Below are 21776 nucleotides of genomic sequence, written 5' to 3'. Positions count from 1 at the left end.
ACAAGAGAAGGTTAAGGAGAAACAGAAGGTCCTCTCCTCTAAAAAGGAAGAGGACAAAGGCAAAAAGAAGCTACAGCTGGTGGAGAATCAGGTGGGCGCGCCGAGCTTTCTGCCATGGTTTGCTCCACACTAATAAAGACCTGCATCCCGAGTCCGTAAACTCTTGAGTAAGATTGTGTCAAGATGATGTCACACCTTAAACAACATAACTAAGGCTGCACTCAAAACGTGCAGTATTATGTGTTTTGTGATTATTTTTTATCCTTATAAATCAGAGTGATGACATTACCAAAGTGGCAAAGGTGGCCAAGATCATTGAGCGCATGGTGACACAGAACACCTTTGATGACATCGCTCAGGGTAATTAATCCTTTGTGGAACTTTAGTGACTGAAACGTTCATGTAAGATTGGCCATAAACTGCTTTTCTCTTTTCCTTGGACATGAAAGATTTTAAGTATTTTGAGGACGCATCAGATGAGTTCAGAGATCAGGAGGGGACACTGCTCCCCTTGTGGAAGTTCCAGCATGACAAAGCCAAGCGCCTGTCGGTGACTGCCCTCTGCTGGTCAGTATGCATGCTACAAGAAATTAAGCAATATTTAAACAACATAGTATTTGCAACCGTTATTTGTAAACATCAGTTGTTAAGATGGCCTTGCAGTATGGTTATTGCAGTAACATGTTGATGTTCTATATATATATAGGAACCAAAAATACAAAGACTTGTTTGCTGTTGGACTTGGCTCATGTAAGTTTACTTCTAGATTTGAGATGACAGCTTGTCATTAGAGATCCCTTACAACCTTCATTTTGATTCCGGTCTGTTCCTGCTCCTAGATGAGTTTACGAGGCAGGGGCAAGGCATGCTTCTGTTCTACTCCCTCAAGAACGCCACCTTCCCGGAGTACATCTTCTCCACCATGTCCGGGGTCATGTGCCTGGACATCCACAAGCAGCTCTCCTACCTGGTGGCGGTGGGCTTTTACGATGGCTGCGTGGCCATCTACAACCTGAAGGAACAGGGGCCACAGCCGGTCTACAGGAGCACAGCCAGGTCGGGCAAGCACACAGATCCCGTGTGGCAGGTAGGGGGCGCTCCACAGGACACACTGGTCACGTTCAGGTTGCTGTTTTAGCCTGGGAGTTGCTGCAGGTGCGTTAAAGGAGAGAGAACACTATAAACATGACAGTTCTGTGATACGCGTGAAGACTGAGAGGTAAATTAAGGCAAATATGATTCAGTAAATCCATTCAGTGGTTAGAAAGGAAATGAAATCTAATCTAGCTGTTGACACTAGATAGAGAAATTGTAGTGTTTTTTATCCTTTGGCCTTGTCTTTTTGTGACCGTAATGGATGAGGCAGTGGGACAGTACCAGTCAGGCTGCAGTGTTAACGATACTAAATTTTACAGCTTAACCTTTGATTGTTGTGAGAAGGCTGTGTTTGGCATGATGCCACAGGTGTGTGCCCATTCATATTAATGCAAGATTCACCGTCATCTCGTGAAGATGAATCTCTTGCTTTGTTCTACCCTCAGGTAAAGTGGCAGAAAGATGACACGGACAACAATCATAATTTCTTTTCAGTTTCCTCTGACGGCCGTGTGGTGTCGTGGACTCTTGTGAAGGTACTTGGGGGAACCCTCAGACTCAGCCTAGATCTGTACCTGAAACCATTTTTGTGTATTTTACGTGCGTTTGCTGCATATGTTTGAATAAAACCAATTATTTTGATTACAGAATGAGCTCATGTTCACAGATATCATTAAGCTTTCTACAGAAGGGCCTGTTTCTGATGGAAAAGAGGGCATGCAGCTTCCTGCCATGGGTAGCTCACTCTATCAGTCCCAAGCACGCTCACACTATTTCACTATTGGTGTTTACCCTCAATGGTATGCCTCTTCATTCTTCTCAGTGCAGTTATATGTGATCATCAGGTTAAAGGCCTTCTTTATTCTATCCCTTCACAGCCTGTGGAACCTCTCTTGATTTCCATAAGCAAATTGACTATCTTTTCCTAGTTGGCACTGAAGAAGGCAAGATTCACAAGGTCAGTTGCCGTTGTCACTGAAGAGTTCAGTTACCTTCCACAGTTTGGCTTCTGGTAATATTTATACTGTTTAAAATGTGTTTGCAGAAAAGGCAATTTACAAACAGAAGTCTCTGGTTGAATTATGATTACATGTGTCCTAGTTCTAGTCTGTATGGTTCTCATTATTACTGTGCTAGGAAACTCATCATGGGCTGCTTGTTTTGTTAGTGAGGTGTGCTTCTGTTGGGTGCTCTCTGTTTTAATAACACTTAACGTCCTCTGAGGGGAAAGGAAGTGTCCTTGTTAGTCCTCTACCGCCGCTCAGCTGAAGTACTACCACCTATCACCAGCCAGCCAGGCAGCCAGGCAGCAGGGGGCGACATGGGCTCACAGCAGCTACTCCTCCCTCTCTCTCTCTCTCTCCTCCACACACTTAGCATGAATGCACTGCAGTAGTACCAGCTCAGGTTTAAACTGACTTATTTTCTGCCAGGGAGATACAGTTGCTTTGAATTGTATCTTTTATGGTTTTTTTCTGGAACATCCTGTTTTGGTTAAATAAGCATGTGCACACATGCACTCTTAGTAACGCTCTCATATTTACAATCACACATTATTTTAAAACACACACCCACCCACATGTGGAACCTAATTAGGGTGAATAACCGTCCTAAACAAATGCGCTGGCATGGCTAAATGTCTTGAGCTGAAGAGGATGCAGTAGGTCTCATCTGTCCCCAGCACACCTTCAGCTCTGCAGGATATCATTGAGAAGTGGTGGCATGCAGCTTTCCACGCTGCTCGCCTTTCGCCAACACAGACAGGATGCAGGATTCAGCTTCTTCATGGCTTCCCACCAGTTCACAGGCTGCAGATTGCAGGCTTGCCACTTCTGTGCTAGCCCCCTGCAGCTGGAATGTGCAGATATGATTTGTGATCTGATGGGATGCTAAGCTTGGAGACACTTGTCGGTCTGCTCAAAGTCAAACCAATTCAGCATTTTAGCATTTTTGAGAAGAGACTGAAGGTGCACAAAGGGCAATAGAACAGCCCCCCCCCCCCACTGGACAAGGACAGTGAAATGCAATAGATGCAATAAATATATGCCGTTTAAAAAAGACAGTCTAGCTGAGATTTTGTTCAGAGCTGTCTAATCCCCCTATCCCAAGAGACATGGGAGGAACTGAGACACTTGCTCACCCTCTGTAAGATGACAAGCAATTCCGGGCCCTGTTACGTCTGCAGATTGATCAATTGATCAGATTCATCATTCAGGCATGCGTCTTCCATGCAAGCTTTCCTGGCCCTTTCCGCCTGCCGCCCTGTGCTTCCTTGCAAATGGTGTAATGCGTCACACTGAACTGTGTTTGCTACTCCTGGTTTCGACTTCTAAGAGATAGCAAGGAAGAGAGGAAAAACCAGAATGCAGTAAGTAAGGAAATGCGTTTGAAAGAAAAAGTGGAAGCAAATTGTGCTTGTGTTGTGCTCCAGTGATTAGTGCAAGCCTGTCCGTGTGCAGTGGCCTCCAAGTAAAACCAACAAGGCACGATTGAGATAGTGGAAATTAAGGTGCGTGCTGTATCTGCATGTCTGTTGGTAAAGCGGTGAAACGGTTCACTCATTTCCATTCACAGTGTTCCAAATCCTACTCCAGCCAGTTCCTGGAGACGTACGTTGCACACAACATGGCAGTCGATGCTGTGAAGTGGAACCACTTCCATCCTAAAGTCTTCATGTCCTGCAGCTCGGATTGGACCGTCAAGATCTGGGACCACACCATCAAGTATGTGCAGCATGTATCAGATAAATGTCACACACAGTCTTATGTCAAGGCACTACAGCAATACTACATGAAGCTTGAACAGAGATCCCACATCTACAATGTTAAAAGACATCTTCAAAGTTAAGTCACCGAGATAAATGCAGGACATTGTTCACAGTTATATCGTCATCGATTAGATCGAAACCATCTGAGCCCTATTATTCTTACTTCAACATCAACAAACTTAAATTTAACAAATTATCCTGCTACTGTTGTAATTAAAATAAACATAATTACCTTGTCAGGGCAGTCATTTGACAAATCAATTAGCCAGTCCCAGGTCTGTCAGAGAGACCCCTGGCTGAGTAATGATTATAATTATTCTGTCATTCTGACAGAGCTCACAATGCTTGGTGTAGTCTTTTTTTTATAATTGTCTGCTGTTGTTTTTAAGGTGTGTTTACCGGGGTTTACCATGCTCACCTGCAGAGGGCACTAGTGCAGTACAGACAGCTTCCAACAGTGTTCAACTCTTTGCCATTTGGCTAAGCATGTTTTACTGGCTTATTTATCTCCTGAAGTATTTATAGGGTCTGTTATATTCATGCTCCTTTTGAGTCACTGAAAGCATGCTAATGGACTCGAGAATTCCAGTATGGATTAGAGTGGAAAGAGACAGCAGCCCTGCCCAGGGCTATAACTCGCTGTCCTCAGCGTGGAGAGTCATTTTGGATTGCTTGCCCTTCACTAGTGAAGTCCAGTCAGTCACTTGTCTGTATGGAGCAGTGCAACAATGCAGACAAAACACTAAATAGTTTTCAGAGACTTGCTTGGTCACCAGAAGAGGGGATGACAGTTTAAGGTTAATGAGGCTGTTTAGAGAATCTGTGCCTGGGTTGTGGCAGACGTGCGGGTCAGGGTGGGCCTGCAGCCTGCGGAAACGCACAAGATAAGACGGAGTATGAGACAGAGAGAGAGAGAGGGGTGCTTTCCAATCTAATCTGTGAGTGTAACGGAAGGCAAGCACGAGAGCAGGATGCATTTTTCATCTGCCTGCTCAGTATGGCGGCAATTCCGCTCCAACAACCGGAGTAATTATGTCCATTGATTTCAGATCTGTGAATGTGTTTTTGTGTGTACACGCATGTGCGCGCGTGCGGTTTAACTAGCACAGTTTTCCCAGTGGTTGCAGGACAGAACATGGAGTGCGTTCTCCATTGTGCTGAGACCCCAGGCAACCCAGTGTGTGTCCGAGAAACCTGCTGCCATCCCAGAACCACTTAGGAACAAAAGCACAGCTTTTGGTTGGCATTCCATGAGTCCCCCTCAAACCAAGAGAACAGAGTGTATTTACATTTAATGCTAATGACATTTAATTGCTGATGGTGCTTTAATGAGGTAAGCGTTTTTTAATAGACAGTTTTAGTACGGTGCATTATGAGGTGTGTTTTCCCAGGAGCCCGGTATTCACCTTTGACTTGAACGCAGCTGTGGGGGATGTGGCCTGGTCACCGTACTCCGCTACCGTGTTTGCCGCTGTCACCACGGACGGAAAGGTAAGCTCAGGCAATTGGAAGGCTCAGAGACCAGCAGCAATCTACCGGCTCAGGCCACTGCAGATTGAAATGACTGCTGCTATGGAATAAAGCTTTGTTAGGTCATACTTTGCTGTGCTATTTTAAAATTCACAATTCTCATAGCCTAGGTAGTAATGAGAGGAGCAATATTGCCACTTTGCCTTGCAGTGAGCATGATATGATTCGAAAGGTAATATGGTAACATTGAGAGTTATGGGTAATTTAATGTGATTAAGCACTCAGACTGCTTTTGAATGCCTTGGTAAATGACAGACCTCATGAAGTACTCACAGCATGAGAACACACACACACATACATACATACATACATACACACACACACACACACACCTTAAGAAGCAAAATAGGTGTTAATGGAACACCACAGCAGCCCGACGATGGGGTTCCACTCCCATCCCATAATACTGCATGACAGCACCTGAACAGCCCACACACACATACACACACCCATCCATGTTTGTGTTATTAAGCTAAAGAGACAGCCCTCAACCTGCCCGACATTAACAATTACTCTCAAAACCTATGCTGTGCTCTAAACACCTGTCCTGGCCATTCATGTCCACTGTACATCCACACCAGTCTGCTGTGGCAAACATCACTCACATTCACTCTTACAGTTAACAGTGATTTCTGCAATGGTGCCCACGTAATAATCGTGCCCTGTGTTGTCTGGCTATCTATTAGGATTCATGAGCTATCAAATGAAAGCTATGTGAGGATGTGTCGTTTTTTTTTTTAATTATTATTATTGTTTTTTTTGACAGTTTCAGGCATTATTACAAGGATGCCAGCTGTCCTAAGTTATTTTCGGCTTCTCCGTTCTGTTAGATATGAGTGTATCATGGAACTGTTCTTGGCTTTTGGGTCTTGCTTAGTGCCAGTGTGTGAGTGAGTGCCAGTGTGTTATGTTTGTGTGAGTGAGTGCCAGTGTGTTATGTTTGTGTGTGTGTGTGTCTGTGTGTGTTATGTTTGTGTGTGTGTGTGTGTGTGTGTGTGTGTGTGTGTGTGTGTGTGTGTGTGTGTGTGTGTGTGTGTGTGTGTGTGGTGGATGCCAGTGTCTCAGTAAAGCTGGCGCCCATTCAGTGCTCCGCTTGCAAACTTGGTCACGGCAAATGCGCCTTCGCTCACCAGCTGGACGCCACAGTAATTTGACCCTCTCACAGCTGGCATCCTTGCCATGACCTTGCTACAGCGCCGTGATTTCCGTGTGACGCCTTTGCGCGAAGCAGACGGATTCGATCAGAACAGAGATTCAGACCCTCGGCTGCCTGACGACTGCATCACAGAGCCACGCTGTCGGACCACATGCGAATGCGTGCGTGCGCTGTCAGTGGTCCTCCCACAGCTACAGATGGCTCCTGTAGCCCTGACGCGGGCGTGCACATGTGTTTCCGCACCCCAGCCTCGGCTGCTTGGAACAGGGCCGGCCGCGTGCCTGCTCCATGCTCCCTGCCTCAGCGTGACCTGCGCGGGCTGGCAGATATTTCCCAGTGGCAAGTCTGCAACCTCTCACCCCTCCTCTTGCCCGCTATTCCCTACAAATCAGCTCGTCTCCGCTGTGCTCCTAGCCTGCTGGGATGGGCAGCCTCGCACGCCAAGGACAATGAAGAATGATGAGCTCTGTAATCAGTCAGATTTCCGTCTCTTCTCCTCTCTCTCTTTTTTCATCTTCCTCTCTCCTTCTCCTTCGCCCCCTCCCCTCCTCTTCTTCACCTATCCCTCTCTCTTCTGTAATTTGGATGTGATTGGGTTGTATTTGTCAGACAGGATGTAGGGAAGGACAATGATGTCCCTATGCTCCCACGCTCCCTCCGGCTCCTCGAGCCTTATCCTTCTCTCTGTGAGGTCAATCCCTCGTCCATGTGTATTGCCCCAGGCAGGGCGACGTGTCTAGCTGAAGATCGAAAGCGTAATACACATGGGGATATTGCTGCGAGACACTTCAGAGCGAAGGCAGACTGCATTATTTGATTCTGAGGCAGAGCTTGTTGTCTCTAGTGGGTGTGCTTGCATGTCAGAGAGACAGGTAAGGTCGTGAGATGGTCTAGCTGCTGTTCTGTCTGAGGCCATTATGTAGTAGTCTCAGAAATCCAGAATGTCTGTCACCCCTGTCTGACTTGAATGTAATTCTAAGCTTGACGCTTCTGGTCTGGGAAGAACTCTGCCTCTGAAACTCTATATGTGAGCACTGATTGGAAATAAGCTTATCTGACCAAGTTTCACATACTACATAGATGCATAGATGTCATTAAGATGGCATCTTAGTGTGTGCAATGCCTGGTTTACATTTCGCTAGGGTATGTTTACAGTGTGTACTGAACTGCTCACTTTAGCCTGTCTAATTTAGTGTTTCTGTCAGTGAAACTACTCACTCTGATGAAGAGGCACACAATGCTAGAGTATTGCCATCGTCTGTTAAGTCTAATGCTAATAATATTGTCTTCTCTTCTATCCTCCCCACTCATTCTCACACACCCACAGATAATACATCCACAGCAGGTCACTGATGCTGGCTACAGGAGCCAAACCAAGAACAGACAACAGTATTTCAGTCGTTTCTGAGACCTCCCACACATTTGAAGTGTTCATTTAAAAGCGTGGGGCATTCCTTGGAAAATAAATAAATAAATAAATAAATAAATGAAATAAAAAGAAGAAGAAAAAAAGTGGTATTTGAAGAATCCAACAATCCATGCCACCTCTCTTTCTCTGTCTGCCATACACTAACACACAGGTCCATGTGTTTGACCTCCACATCAACAAATACGAAGCTATTTGCCAGCAGGCGGTGGTGGCAAAGAAGACCAAGCTAACTCACATCGAGTTTAACCCTGCATATCCCATCATCATCGTGGGTGACGACCGGGGATACGTCACCAGCCTGAAGCTCTCTCCCAACCTCCGCAAGAAGCCCAAGGTAAGGATGGCCTGTCTGCACTCCCCTCGCCTGACACACACACGTGGGCTCCTGTGTGCTAGCCTCAAGCCCTAACTCATGCACTTTCTGGCCCAATCTATGATTCACTTTCTGGCTCGTAGAGTTTTTTTACCCCACAAGCTTTTTAATTGGCTTCATTTTTTTAGCATTGTGAAGCCAAGGCCAACTTTTGAAGCTGATATAGATGTGAATTCCCTTCAGGTTTGACCATACTAACTAACTCTCTGTGATTAAGGGAGCCACCATTGTCGTGCCCTGCTTGTGGAGTCTATAGCCAACGTTTGTTTGCCAAGGGACCAAGCCAAATAAACCATGAAATTAAATCAATCTGTTACTATTGTTGGGACAAATGTTTCTTAGGGTAGCAGAAAACCAGACGTGATTGAATTTTTATTGTCTTCTTCTGCGCAAGTGTGGAGTCGAGTGGTGATCAGAGTTTTAGCTTTAAGGCAAGTTGAACTGCTAGAAGGGATACATGTAGCTGGCTGCACCAGACGATTCTTCATGTACTTTTAGTTTAGATTTCTGACAATTGTTCCTGTATCGTTATAGTTTAGATTTCAGTGTACGTACATTTTTGTTTTAGTTCAGACTTCTGCATGCTGTTTTATGTTCTGATCGGCTACATGTGACAGTGGAGTGAAAACTTAGTCTGCCTCCACTGACCTTTTCACAACAACAGTCTGAGGCATGTTTTCCTGTGCCGTGGCCTTTCTGAGTCTCTTATTTCAGCCACTGTCTCTTACCTCTCCATTTATCTATCCCCCATCGCTCCACTCATTCGCGCCATAATCGCGCTGGTCCCCTTTATTTTAATCCCCACTAACAAGCCTCCTGTTCTCTCCGCATACATTTCCTTGCATTATTCATTGCAGTGATTGCATTTTTCCTTTTGTCTGGGAAGATGAATACAGTGACTGATTATGTGCAGTGGACTTGGCAAGCACCCTGCACTGAGCAGGATAAATAACAGAGCCACACAGACTGAGGTGTTCTCTGCAGATAATGATAATCTCTAAGCTTCCTCTCTGTCTCTGTCTCTCGCACGCTCTCTCTCTCTCATTCCCCAGACTCATTCTCTTTGCCGCCTTAGAGACAAGCTGCCATCGGGGCGATTGCCAAACTGAAAAAAATATGCTCAATGTTTGGCTTTGTTATTGCAACCCCCCCCCCCCCCCCCCGAAAAAAACAAACAATCTCGGAGGACCTCTCTAGTCTGGGTTACTATTTAGGTGTTTGTACATTTCTCGTACACCCTGGGTAAGGATGGCAATTTTGTTGGGTTTATGGGAAATGTCACAGGCCAAGGTGATGTCATGTCCACTTAGACGTGTGATTAGTGAGGAGCTGTGGTTATAGTCTGCCCACTGGAGCCAGCAGTCAACTGGAAGGAGACCAATGTGTTTTCATTAAGCTTGATGGGTCAAAAGCTTGTTTTTTTTTTTTTCTCTCTCTCTCTCTCTCTCTCTCTCTCTCTCTCTCTCTCGCTCATATTAATCGTATAGCTTTGGGTTTGTGCTGTCTGCTGCATTGGCTCTGGCCTAAACAGCTCGGGGGGGGGGGGGGGGGGTCGTCTTTTTACAAGTTTGATAAAGCTTGACCTTTGCATTTCTCCAGCCATTTTAAGGTGTATTGCTCAATGCTGGCTAGGCTTTGCTGTGTGCGCGTTTTAGTTCAGGGTTTTAAAACACAGTCCCTCTGCTGCGCACGGGTGGAAGTGATGACCGTGAGGGACGACAGCAGGCTCTGAACCGGCCGTGACCACTGCAGCAGTGCGGAATGCAGCCCCTCCCCCCCCGCCCGCACGGCTCTGAAGTCTACTGCTCCATCCCCATGCCCTAAAGCAAGCCTGTATTGTCATATTCCTGCTCACCATCCTGGAAGCACAAGTACCAAACTCATAAGCTTGCATCCAGACTGCAAATGAATGACTGAATTAATTCACGAAGTTACTTAACGAAGTCACCTCTCAAGGAATCCACGGACACTTTACAATTAACACAGAAACAAAACAATCTGGAATACCGAAAATGACAGGCTTGTTGTAGGATAGCAGTACTTTACATCATTTACACAGGGTAGAGGCCTGGAAACAGCCTAATGAACTGCACTATGAAGCTGCGTGGACTGGATTATATGATATTGCACAGTTGGGAAGCTGTAGACTGCACATTTACTCCTGTGGTCGCTCTGTGGTCAGGTGACCACAGGGGCCTGCAATTGACTATCTTACTGGCTGCACATATAGATTGACACCACCAGCTATGGGATTGTAATTACTGCAGTTTGTTTGCACATTCCATCACAGCCCTGCCAGTTGTCTCCCAGCCTTATCCTTCGCTTAAATATCTGAGCGATCGAGGTGTATTTTAACTGGATGCTGAGCACAGTAGTAACGAAGAGCTTGAAAGATCAAAGGAGCTACTGAACGACACTCTGAGGCCCCCCAAAAAGTCAGTAGTCTTCACACGGCTTACATAATAACTCCCCATTGATTAACAATCACTAGCTCAAACCCAGGTTCTGCATGGCTTTTGATGTGCCATGTGACATTCCCACCCAATCTGCAGAGCTTTTGTTATATAAGACGGCGATTTAGAAACTACAGAGAGAGTGATCGCAGGCTGTTAGTCCTGGTCCACAGATTGCAATCCACTTTGCCAAACAAAGCCTCTATATAAAGCACACATGGCATTTTACAAAGTAGATATAATCTAAATGTCCATCAGAATCAAAACCAAGTTCGATTTAGCGGTGGCATAATGAAGGTGTGGTACCTGCACTGCAAGCGTGGGTTTCGGATTTCCATCAGCTCCTTTAACCAGCCGTGCCCACTTTCAAAAATGCAAATTTAATCGATCCTTTAACAGTCTGCTCAAAACACCCTAAAGCCCATGACAGAACTACCGTGTTACAAAAGCGAGTAACTCAGCAGTACAGAGAGAAGCAATACTGCAGTGGTGAGTACTGTGGGTGTGTTTTGGGGAGTAAGGGATAGCCTGTGTGCTGTCCTCTCTACACAGCGTTTATTTACTCACCTGGACATACCAGCCATACCAGTGGGCATTCAATGCAGTGCACAGCTACACAGTCTCACCAGTTATAAAGTCAACTCTCCCGAGGGATTCTGTTTATATTTAAGGAGGGAAACTCATTTGCACTCCTGGCTTTCAGGTCACGGCATGACAGATTTTTTCTGGTGTCTAATTGGTGCTCTTGAACATAAAGGTAGTTAAGAGTCCTGGTTTGGATTCTGTGGTAGAAATTGTCCGGTGGTTTGTTATAAATATTTCAGCAACACACCTTCATGTATATACACAACACTAAGTGAGGAGGTGCGTCGTGAGGAAAGGACAGTGAGCCTTGTACTTAGTTCCTGACAGACATGGCCCCACTTTGAGAGCAGGTCTGCCTCTTTGACTGAAGTAGGGTTTCTCTCTCCATTTTGCTTCCCTTTGCTCACTCTGTGATTATAATTCTGATGATTTCTATGTATAGCTGTAACCTTGAGCTACATTTTTACCAAGGCTTTAAAGGAGCATCTGCCTTGAAGTCTCTGTGGATTTGTGCTCGTTTCTCTCACACGTTCCTCTTGTGCACACTGCATGCCGCCTTATCCTCTCAGCTGCTGACCAAGCAAACCACTAGTGCTACATTTTAAATGAGCTGCAATATAGTGAACGAGATGGAAGCTTACGCAATGGTTTAGTTTCCTTGGGCTTTCTTTTGCCTGGCAGTCAGCAAATATTGGGAGGTAGTGTGGAGTTGAACAACTCTGGGAATGAAACAGGGATTTATTTGCCGTTTTCTACCGAGCTGTTCCTCAGGGTGTCTTGTTAAGTTCATTACTGCGTCTTTGAGGTCAGTAACCATAGTGATGATCTTTGATAAGGAGTGCAGCCTATTCAGTGTCCTCCCCCAAGGAAATGTGTCTAAATAAACGTCTTCGACAAATGCCAGCCTTGAGAAGAATCACTTGTTTGTGATGGCAATACTATGTCTGTGTGCCAGTGCCGTTTTGCTGTGTCATGTAACAGGATAAGTGGAAATCTCTCTTTTCTTGGTCCCCACCACTTAGATTAGGAACAAAACATTTGTACAGTCATATTTAGCACTTTGGAAAAACAATATTAGATCACCTACTTCACTTCAAATCGTTGACTCATCGCTCTCTCTCTCTCTCTCTCTCTCTCTCTCTCGCTCTCTCTCTCTCTCTGTCTCTCTCTCTCTCGCTCTCTCTCTCTCTCTCTGTCTCTCTCTCTGTCTCTCTCTGTAGGAGAAAAAGGGTCAGGAGTTGCCAAAGGGCCCAGAGGTGGAGGTTGCTAAGATGGAGAAACTGTTAAGTTTGCTGAGGGAACCTGAGACTGTTCCACAGGACTAAGACCTTCCAAGTCCTCCAGCCCTCTGTAACTTCACAGTGATCCTTGATTACAGCAAAACACGTATATGAACCAAACGCATCTATTTATATAGTTTATATATTCCACCCTCATTTTATTCTCTTCACAGACATGCGTTCTTTTATCTTTGTGCCACGAACTGCCACGGTTTGTAGATCCACGCAACAAGGTATCTGCAGTGAAGACTTCTTTGAGAATTGAAGAAGAGATTTCAAAGACAATTTCTGTCTTCGGAAATATTTATTAAAGTCAATCATCACTTTTAAACCACTGGTTCATTTCCTGACTGATATGCTGTGGATAAGATGCAAATGAGATGAGAAGAAGATATTTGTTTACGGGTTCCTCAGGCTCTTTGAATAAGCAAGCAATGACAGAAGGGAAAGAAATCCCCCCCAAACACTCATTTGATATTAAAATGCATCATTCACACACAAACACTACAAGGGCAGCACCCATTCAAGACCCAACTGCATGTTTCATTATTAGCACAGTATTGATTGCTAGTTGGTTCGCTGCAGGTTTGCAGCCCTAGAAAAGTGTGGGTTGATTGCAGCTCTGGCAGACATGACTGGACCCTAGTGAAGAGCACAACGAGAGTCTCTTTACTTTTATATAAACCACTCAGCAGAGTGCTACTGTACCAAAGAGCTCAGACATCAGAGACTAGCCCACTCCAGGCTGCCCATGCTGAGCCTGCATGCTCTTCAGGGTTTTAAGTGTCTCACTTGGAGCCCCAGCTGCAAGAGCCTCCGTCACAGAAAGACGTCTCATTTTCTCTGAGCCCGGATGATCTCCTGGGGGAAGTGAGGATACCGATGGGATGTGGAGATCATTACATACAGTGCAGTGGTGAACAGTCCCCACCGCCAACCTTCGCTTCTCTCATATGGAGTTCCAGCATGTCAAATTTCAAGCTGACCACTTTGTTCAGGCCCACTACGCCAGACCCATTCCATTTCTGCAGCTAACGATCCCCAGGACCACAACCCCCAGGACATCTTGTTCGGCTTCCGGGTTGCCTGCCGACGCTCAGGTGGTCAGGAGGTACTTCTGTTCGTTTTTCTCCAGGGCTGTCCCTGGTGTGAGCACTGGCACCCTCTCCTGGCTGGAGGGCACCTTGCAGGCCTTGTAGAGGATGAGGAACAGCACGAGAATGAGAAGAGCCACCAGTACATTGCAGACTACAGCGACCACTGCTGCAGTGGACAGCCCTAGGCTGGGGTCGCCAGCCTCCATGGCCAAAGTGATGCTGTAGGGGTGTGGCTGACGAGCGGTCAGCTCTCGTAAATGAGCTGCAGGCCTGGGAGCCAGGGCAAGAGCCACTGCTCTGATCTGAGGTCTGCGTGTGAGAGGCAGAGCACGCTGCAGGTCAGAGCACCATCTTAGGAGGCGAGCGTTACAGTGAGCGGAGCTGCCACGCTCCTCTGCCATCCAACGCTGTCGTCGGAGCCCTCCACCCTTCTCTGCACATGTTCTCCTGAACTACTTCTTCGACAATAAGGTGTCCTAGTTTTCTCCTGTCAGAGCTGTATGTGTGCTTCACTTTTGTGATGTATAACAATCAGGAACACGTTGTTAAAGGAATTCTTGAAATCTTGATGCTAATGCTATTGGATACTGATCCAAGGATACAAGGCCACCTTGTTCACTGCAGTTATCCCTCCCCCACCCTCCCTGGGCTAAATCTCCTGTTTCAGGCCACTGTCTGCATGGCATTGGTGGTCCACATTTACACCATGTATAGGCTGATCTTCCTTTGTAAGATCCTCCAAGTGTCCTCACGATCTTCCTGAAAAAAGAATTAAGAAGACTTACACAGAGTATAGCAAGCACAAATTGCAAAGTTAGCTAGGTGAAGAAGAAAAAAATCTACACCCACATCTGAGAGTCACCGATCAATAAGTGCGATTTTCTTTATGTAGCAAACCCAAATCTCCCCAACTCTGAGGTAGCGAGAAAGAGGGAGCATGCTGTTGAAACATCTCTCCCTCTCTCTCTCTCTGTGGTCCTCTGCTGTGCTCACTCAAGCGTTTAGGTGCTCAGCCTGCTGCCTGCCTCTCTCTGCATCTCCCATCTGCCTTAACGTCTTACACGCACACGCAAGCCGCCATATGCTCAAGCTTCGCGTGTTGCAAGTGCTTGACACCAAATATTTTTTTTCCAGTTGCAATAAACAAATGATCATGCATGCAAAAAACTGCTTCAAAAGACCGATGGGCTTGTGAGTGCTGAGGGAATCACCGCTGCCATCAATTTACTCAGACCGCAGTACTGAAAAGACACTTCAAAATGCCCGTCAGGAGCAGGCTGGCGTGGTGGCAAAGCAGCCCATTTGTGCATCAGAGCTGTTGCTGGAACAGGGAGGCCCACAGCACAAAGGGCAGCCGCAGGCCGGGGAGTGAGTGGTGTATCTCTGAAGAAGAGCTCCACCTCCTCACACTACTCCGTATTTATATGAAGTGCGTACACACGTGCAAACACACACACATAGAGAGAGAGAGAGCTGCATGAATAATTCACTCTAGCGCACGCTGGACACTCACTTGAGTTAATGGGGTCCCAATCACTCAGTTGTTTTGTGTGTGTGTCCGTGTATTGTGCATTCTGTTGTGTTCTATCTTCTGTTTCTGACTCATATCCTTTATCTGATTTATCTTGTACTAAAATCACTTCAATGACAATCTGCTGTAGTTGGTAAAAAAAAAACCACACACATAGTGAACCCATGAATGCTAATTTGCATAAAAACACAACACCTCTCTCTCTCTCTCTCTCTCTCTCTCTCTCACACACACACACACACACACACACACATTCAGCCAGCTTGGTTCAAGCGAAGCTCTGAAGGCACCCTGCACTTTGCAAAGCGCAGTCTCTCCTGCATGCCTCAGTGCCCGGATCACAAATGGAAGACAATCTAAAAGAGGAGGGAGTGGAGATTAGAGCAGGCTCACGCCAGCCCGCTCCACCTAGATTAAATCCGCCCCCGTCTGGGGAGACTGGGAATCCAAATAATAGAGACAGCTCCCCTCGCAGTGAGGAAATGTATGTGTGTGTGTGTGTGTCTGTGTGTTGGTACGGATGTTATCACAAAAGCCGCAGCATCCCTGCCACGTAAAGTCTCGTAGCGACACAAAGAGGAAAAGCGGATTCCAAACAACGCGTTCGCACGGGTGGCCATGGCTACGTCACTAAACTCTTTCAAGGAGCTGGAATGTTGAATTAACCGGCCACGAAGGATGTTTTGTGTGGCCGGACAACCTTCCTTTAGGTCCACAACTCAGTGGCGCTCAGTGAAGGGGCCACTGCGATGGGCACAAGGAGGACCAAGCGTGGCCCATTTCACTGGCTGTGCGGTTAACACTGCTGGCACCCAGGCACGGGTGGGATGATGGAGGAGGTGGGGAAAGGGGAGAGAGGGTCAAGCTGTCAGATGTGAACAGGACACACTGTGTAATTATACACGCTCTATGAGGAAGTCAGCATGGCAGCCCGAGCTGTGTTTTACAAAAGCATCTGTCAGCAACGCACAATGACTCTTCTGTGCTCTCCCTCTCTTTGCATGAGGACAGGCAGGCGGCGTATTATGGCGCAGACAGCAGAGGTGAGAATAGCAGCCGTGCTATTCTGGGTCGGGAGCCTGGCTTTGCATGCTACCACTGCACGGTCCTAAACCAAGTTCATTTTGGATCTGGTGGGCGGCTCCCTCAATAACAACTCAAACGTCCCAAAGGCCACACTGCCTGGCCTAGCTGTCTGCTCTGCTGATAAAACCCCCCAGCCTGCTTCAAGCCACAGTTCGGAACGTTCGGAAAATTGCCGCCTATCGTATGTCGAAGGATGTGTCACTGAGATCACAGGAAATTAAATGCATGGAGCAAGACTACTCAACACGTGTTAACTCCACGGTCTCTCTTCTCTCGCTTACTGACACACACATCAAAATATTCCATTGCCAATTTACACTCATGTGTGGAATGGGATGTTATATCCCCAGTGTTCAAGTGGGAAATGTGTGCACACACTCACACACAGATCACATGCCCAGAATTCAAGCAGTTCTACGTCTAAAATAACCCAAGCTGACCTTGTGTGTGTGTGTGTTATTCATATTCATATATATATATAAAGCACTTTGCAGTCACACATTGCAGCTGATGAGTATGTGTGTGGCTTATCTCTGCCAGGTACGGTATTTCCCACCATAAACACACTTTACTTTCCATAAAATGTCGTGGTGAATTAGAATGAATGTTTCCACTCTATGTGGGAAGCTCTCTCTCTCACACACACATACACACACACAAACAAAGGCATGCTTGCTCTCTCTCTCATGCATACACGCACGCACGCACGCACACACACACACACACACACACACACACACACACACACACACACAGCTTGCCACCCAGAATGCCAGCTCTGCTGAGTCTAAAATGGTAATTACCAAGGCAATCCTGTTAGGACTAAACCATTTCCTTTGCATTGATTCATGAGAAAAACACTGTGCTAAAAATAAGTAAATAAAATATCTAAATAAAATCGACTTGCAGAGTTTGATTATTTCATTATTTATTGAAAAGGACTGATTTTGATGGTGTTCTATTTGTTGCAATGCGTATGGCAAATGCTAATATGGTTCTGATTGTGATGCAATCCCTTCATTTTCAGCAGGCTTCGCTTGCTCCTTGGCAAATGACCAAGGCCACTGTAAATCCCACAGGCATTTGTGATTATTTCAGACAGAAATATTGCCTTCAAATTTTGGATTATGGTCTACAAAAAAACAAAAACAAACACCACCACATGTTGCAAATTGCCTGCAGCGTGACCTGCTGGTGTATGAGCAGCTGTGTGCTGTCAGAGGGAATCCAATTATTTCCAAACAAACACAGATTGCTATCTTCTTGGTGACTTTGACTTCTGTGACGATATTCTTGGATCTTGGACTGAATCACTCATTACTGAATTCTTTCCTTATTACCTCTGCTTTTGGAAAAAAAAGAAGGGAAGAAAGGCCTCTGTGGGATGTAGGAGTTCCCCGTCTTCCAACGAAAGGGCGGCGGGGGGGGGGGGGGGGGGTTCTAGCGAATTCAATGCCACGTAAATAGTTACTTGTAGCAATTCATATAATGAATATTGTAATGTGAATTAGAAAGAGAGAGCGAGGAACGGGCCCTCGCGTGCATGCAGTGACATATTCTCGCGCCCAGCTAAGAGCCTTGAAGTCTAGCAAAGTAAAACAAACCTATGAATGATTACACAAGACAAAAGTACACCAAACACCAAAGCTGCACCTGTGCAAAGAGACCGTACAACGTGCCAGGGCCTTCCAGAGCAGCCAGGTGTCCATTCAAGGTGCTTTTCAGAGACCAGCTGGCAACTCTCTCCAGCTATCTGAAGCCATTCACTTTAGCTATGGAGAGAGCCAGTTCACAGCTGGATACATCCAATTGCCATGGTGTGACTGGCTGGCGGGCCGGCCAGCCATCCATCTGAGATGATTCTTAGAGCGTGAGTAACATTGAGCTGGGCCTGCTCCTTTACATTACTACCTATCAGACACAGGCCTCCAGGTGGATACTGGACAGAGCAGTCGCTCAAGGACAATATGACTGGGAAGCATTTCTGTAAAGATCATAACAATTAGCATCAGTCCTGTATCCCTTCTACCAGAAGCAATGAAAGGCAGTAATAGTAGGAGTAAGGCTGCATTACAGTCATCAGGGAGACTATTACAATCAGTGCCTGTGCCCTGGCATTTAGAGAGAGAGAGAGAGAGAGAGAGAGAGAGAGAGAGAGAGAGAGAGAGAGAGAGAGAGAGAGAGAGAATGTGACTACATTCCCTTATGACTTCATTATAAAGGGGAGACTTAAAATGTACATGTCAAAATACATCAGTATTTCCATCAACAGACCAAACTCTAACCGGCTGCAAATTCAGTGGTGCAAACTGCCCTAGTCCCTAGCCAGCAGCACCGCCTGAGGGCTGTGAGGAGTCAGCCGATGAAAGTCATGACTCCGTCCAACAGCGCGATAGTGTTTTAGCAGAGTACATGTGCGAGCAGTATTCCCAATGCGGATCGGAGCCTGGGGGACTGGTCACACCCCTCTACCTAAGATAATGAATATTGATCACAGCGATCACCGTGTCCCGCCGTTTCCAAACATCATTCATAAAACGTCGGGCACTCCAAACACACTGCGCATACATTCACACCGCACATTTGCGCATCGCAAGCGAGTTACCATAACTAAAATAATAACAACATTTATTAACAGAAAGAAATAACAAAATTAATAACACGAACGATAAAATACTTGTGTCTTCCCATTTTTTTCCGCCATTGACAGTTCGAGACTAGGCGCACTGGAGGAAATGTTTAATTAGCCCAGAAGAGCCCCCGCATATGTTCTCCCGGTTGGAGCCTTTAGAGTTAACGTTACTCGAGAAGGGACGTTTTTTATGGGTGTAATCTGGCAGCTTTTTAACACCCATGTTTCTGTTCTTACCGAAACTATTTATGATGTTAACGCTTGGGAAGCGCTTGCAAAAACATCATGGTCTGCACGGTCTACGTGCAGTTTTAAGGTTAAATAAACACATAAAAAGAAGAAAACGCGTTTTACGCAGCCACCGTGAGAATGAGCGCCTTCGGCTTTTCGCGGCAACTTTGAAGACCGATAAGGTGTTCTGTTCTGATCATGAAAACCCGGCGGAGATAATTTGGCTGGGCTGTTACTTCCAAATGAAATCATGCGTCCTCCAAGCACCAGGTCTGCATGTCTCCGACCTACCGCAACGGGATATTCCGACCAGCAACCCAACGGCAACAAACAACTGAGGTGGAGTCTTATTCACAAGCATTTAAACGAATGGAGACTTCAAATACGACCTTAAAGATGGTAAAAGCAAAGCACCCTGCTTGCGCTTTGTGCATATTCACGCCGAACCGTCGGAGAGCTCCGGTGGTTAAAGGCAACAATGATGCAACCCCAAACGCAAGTACGATACGGGGCTCACATGAGAAGAAGACGAGTCATATTAGACTAAATATCTCTATGCTCATTCGATGGCGTTGGAATTCATCACCTAAAGCGTCCGCGGTGAACAAAAAAGTGAAATACCTGGAGACTCCGACGCGATGTTTGAAGGAAACCGCAGAGAAGCATGAACACCTGTACCAGTCTGATTCTGTACCGGTCTGATTCCTGTACCAATGTGGTTCCTGTACCAGTCTGATTCGCTGTAGCGCGACCGTCGCCTCACGGGCAGCGGGGAACGGCAACGCGCGAGCACCGCGCCGACTCCACGCGAATGCCGGACTCCGCGGAATCCCTGAAGCGCGTGCTGCGCGCGGGCGAAGGGAGGGCGCACATGCGTCGTTTGCGGCGGCGAGGACCGGGGTGCGGAAAAAACCGGCGCTCACAGCGCGCTAAGCGGCCACTCTAACCGGCGCGCTGTAACGCGCATCTTTTTGCGGCAAAGTTAAGACATTTTGCCCCGGTGCGTTAAAATCAGCGCGGATGAAATTAACCACGACCAGAAGAGTGCCGTGTAGTCCCGGATCAATGGTCGGTGAAAGTATGGGCCTTTGGAAAACAGCAGCGCCACTTTTGGATAGGTTTCGACTCGTTGCGCACCTTGAGAATAGCACGTTTGGGCTACGGCTTTGCTTTCCTCACGCAAAGCAGCACACCAGACTCGCATGTAGCAGAAATGAACGTTGGGAAGCTATGCAGCAGTAACAAAGACCTGTTTAATAAATGGCGTGCTATCATATTCATGAGGCTAAGACTCTAATGGAGTAGCTCCGTTAGGCCTATTCGCACTGATTTGGATGGGAAGCGAACCATTAAGATGCAAATGACAATCCCCAATGGTCATCTAGCGACAGCACTTTAAATTTATGCGCTTCTAGGTGCGAAACTGAGGCAGACGCGGACTCGGAGAGAGAGAGTGCGTAACCGGCAGCTTTAATCGCGCTCAGGAACACCAAACGAGGGTCAAAGGCTGTCATATAAAGAATCATAGACGCTGTCATCAGTTTGCTGTTCATTCTCTCACCAGTGAAGTTGACTTGGCAGATTATGCACGAAATGAAGAATTACTGCGTCTGCTACCGAGTGAGATTGTACCGAAATGACCCATTGTTCATGAACATCTCTGCTGGTCTACTTGGGATGGTCTGATCGTTCAGTCGCTGGGGTTAAGTGACTCCTTTTCCTGCTCGGTGCTACACCTTTAATGTCTTTGTCGTCCTTGCGCACAGGTATCTACTGAATTCTACTATTTAAGGTAAAACCACCGTATGGCGTGTGCCTTACAAACTGGTGCAACAACCCTTCAGAAGCATCCAGGCCACCGAACCGTGTTCATTTTCACATGCTGTGACGGATGGCTTAGCTATGGATAGAAATAATATCACAGAGCCTGCCTCTGCTATGATGTACAAGCCGAACACAAGAAACCGGTTGCTTATGACACACAGGCTGTGTGTGCCCACACAGTCGAGCCTCTCATCGGATGTGCAAATCAACCCGCAACTGGCCCCGTCAGGAAAGTGGCCCATCAGGTCTGTCACAGGACTTTCCATTCGTTGAGCAATAGCTGCTCCTCTTCACCAATGAGAAGATGCATCCACAATTTCATGCGTACGCCACCAAGTGCAATTAGGCAGGTTTAAATGCCCAGAGCGAGCAAGGGATATGTAACGATGTTCAAAGCCACACAGCAGTGACGAGGATTTTGGTAATATGGCTCCGCCTAGTGGTAATGGCAGGCATTTACATCATTTATTATTCTTCTTTATTATTGCGCTGTGGATATTTAATGCAGACCATTAAATTTTCGTTTGATTTTCCAATATAACTAAAGGTCTTAAAAATAAGTAGGATCACATTTAATTTTAGAGTAATGGACTGAAATTGGAGTTTAAACATAGGGGGTATCGAAGTTTGGATTTCTTGAATGCCAACCAATTATAAGAAAAATACCCATTTGAAATAACCGCAATCAATAGCTGGATTAATCGCAA

At 46.3% G+C, this 21776-nt stretch overlaps 2 protein-coding genes and 1 long non-coding RNA gene across 9 annotated transcripts in view; 1 reads left to right on the top strand and 2 right to left on the bottom strand.

Annotated features, from left to right (window-relative positions):
- LOC145658955 (uncharacterized) overlaps nucleotides 1-3661 on the bottom strand; it is a 5705-nt gene extending 2044 nt beyond the window's left edge. Inside the window, exons 1-2 of the long non-coding RNA XR_014124853.1 lie at nucleotides 2782-3661; nucleotides 968-1149 (exon numbers count right to left, since the gene is read on the bottom strand). This is a non-coding gene — a long non-coding RNA (uncharacterized LOC145658955). The remainder of the gene's footprint in view (nucleotides 1-967; nucleotides 1150-2781) is intronic.
- Nucleotides 1-13284, top strand: part of dnai1.2 (dynein, axonemal, intermediate chain 1, paralog 2) — a 17540-nt gene extending 4256 nt beyond the window's left edge. Inside the window, exons 9-21 of one of the 7 annotated variants that reach the window (XR_003410232.3) lie at nucleotides 1-91; nucleotides 276-360; nucleotides 450-567; nucleotides 707-750; nucleotides 840-1087; nucleotides 1542-1631; nucleotides 1744-1831; nucleotides 1974-2053; nucleotides 3670-3818; nucleotides 5254-5353; nucleotides 8129-8311; nucleotides 12609-12774; nucleotides 12888-13281. The exon at nucleotides 1-91 is cut by the window's left edge and continues 38 nt beyond it. Coding sequence is in view for 5 of the 7 variants with exons in the window: in XM_027004196.3 (XP_026859997.2) it covers nucleotides 1-91; nucleotides 276-360; nucleotides 450-567; nucleotides 707-750; nucleotides 840-1087; nucleotides 1542-1631; nucleotides 1744-1831; nucleotides 1974-2053; nucleotides 3670-3818; nucleotides 5254-5353; nucleotides 8129-8311; nucleotides 12609-12713 (1381 nt within the window). In the remaining 2 variants the exon portion in view is untranslated. Of the gene's footprint in view, nucleotides 92-275; nucleotides 361-449; nucleotides 568-706; nucleotides 751-839; nucleotides 1088-1541; nucleotides 1632-1743; nucleotides 1832-1973; nucleotides 2054-3669; nucleotides 3819-5253; nucleotides 5354-8128; nucleotides 8313-12608 lie in introns of those variants that run through there. The other 6 variants (XM_027004196.3, XM_081719061.1, XM_081719060.1 and 3 more) reach the window with 6 other exon arrangements.
- LOC113573733 (uncharacterized) lies at nucleotides 12954-21167 on the bottom strand. Its single transcript, XM_081719065.1, has 2 exons — nucleotides 19867-21167; nucleotides 12954-14524 (listed from the first exon to the last, which is right to left on the bottom strand). The coding sequence occupies exon 2, from the start codon at nucleotides 14164-14166 to the stop codon at nucleotides 13765-13767; it is 402 nt and encodes a 133-aa protein (XP_081575191.1). The 5' UTR covers nucleotides 14167-14524; nucleotides 19867-21167; the 3' UTR covers nucleotides 12954-13764.
- Between the last annotated feature and the right edge of the window lie 609 nt (nucleotides 21168-21776).

The sequence above is a fragment of the Electrophorus electricus genome, chromosome 8 (genome assembly GCF_041902795.1).
Source record: "Electrophorus electricus isolate QZ-2024a chromosome 8, ASM4190279v1, whole genome shotgun sequence".
NCBI classification, from domain to species: Eukaryota; Metazoa; Chordata; class Actinopteri; order Gymnotiformes; family Gymnotidae; genus Electrophorus; species Electrophorus electricus.
This window is presented reverse-complemented; position numbering and strand designations above follow the sequence as displayed.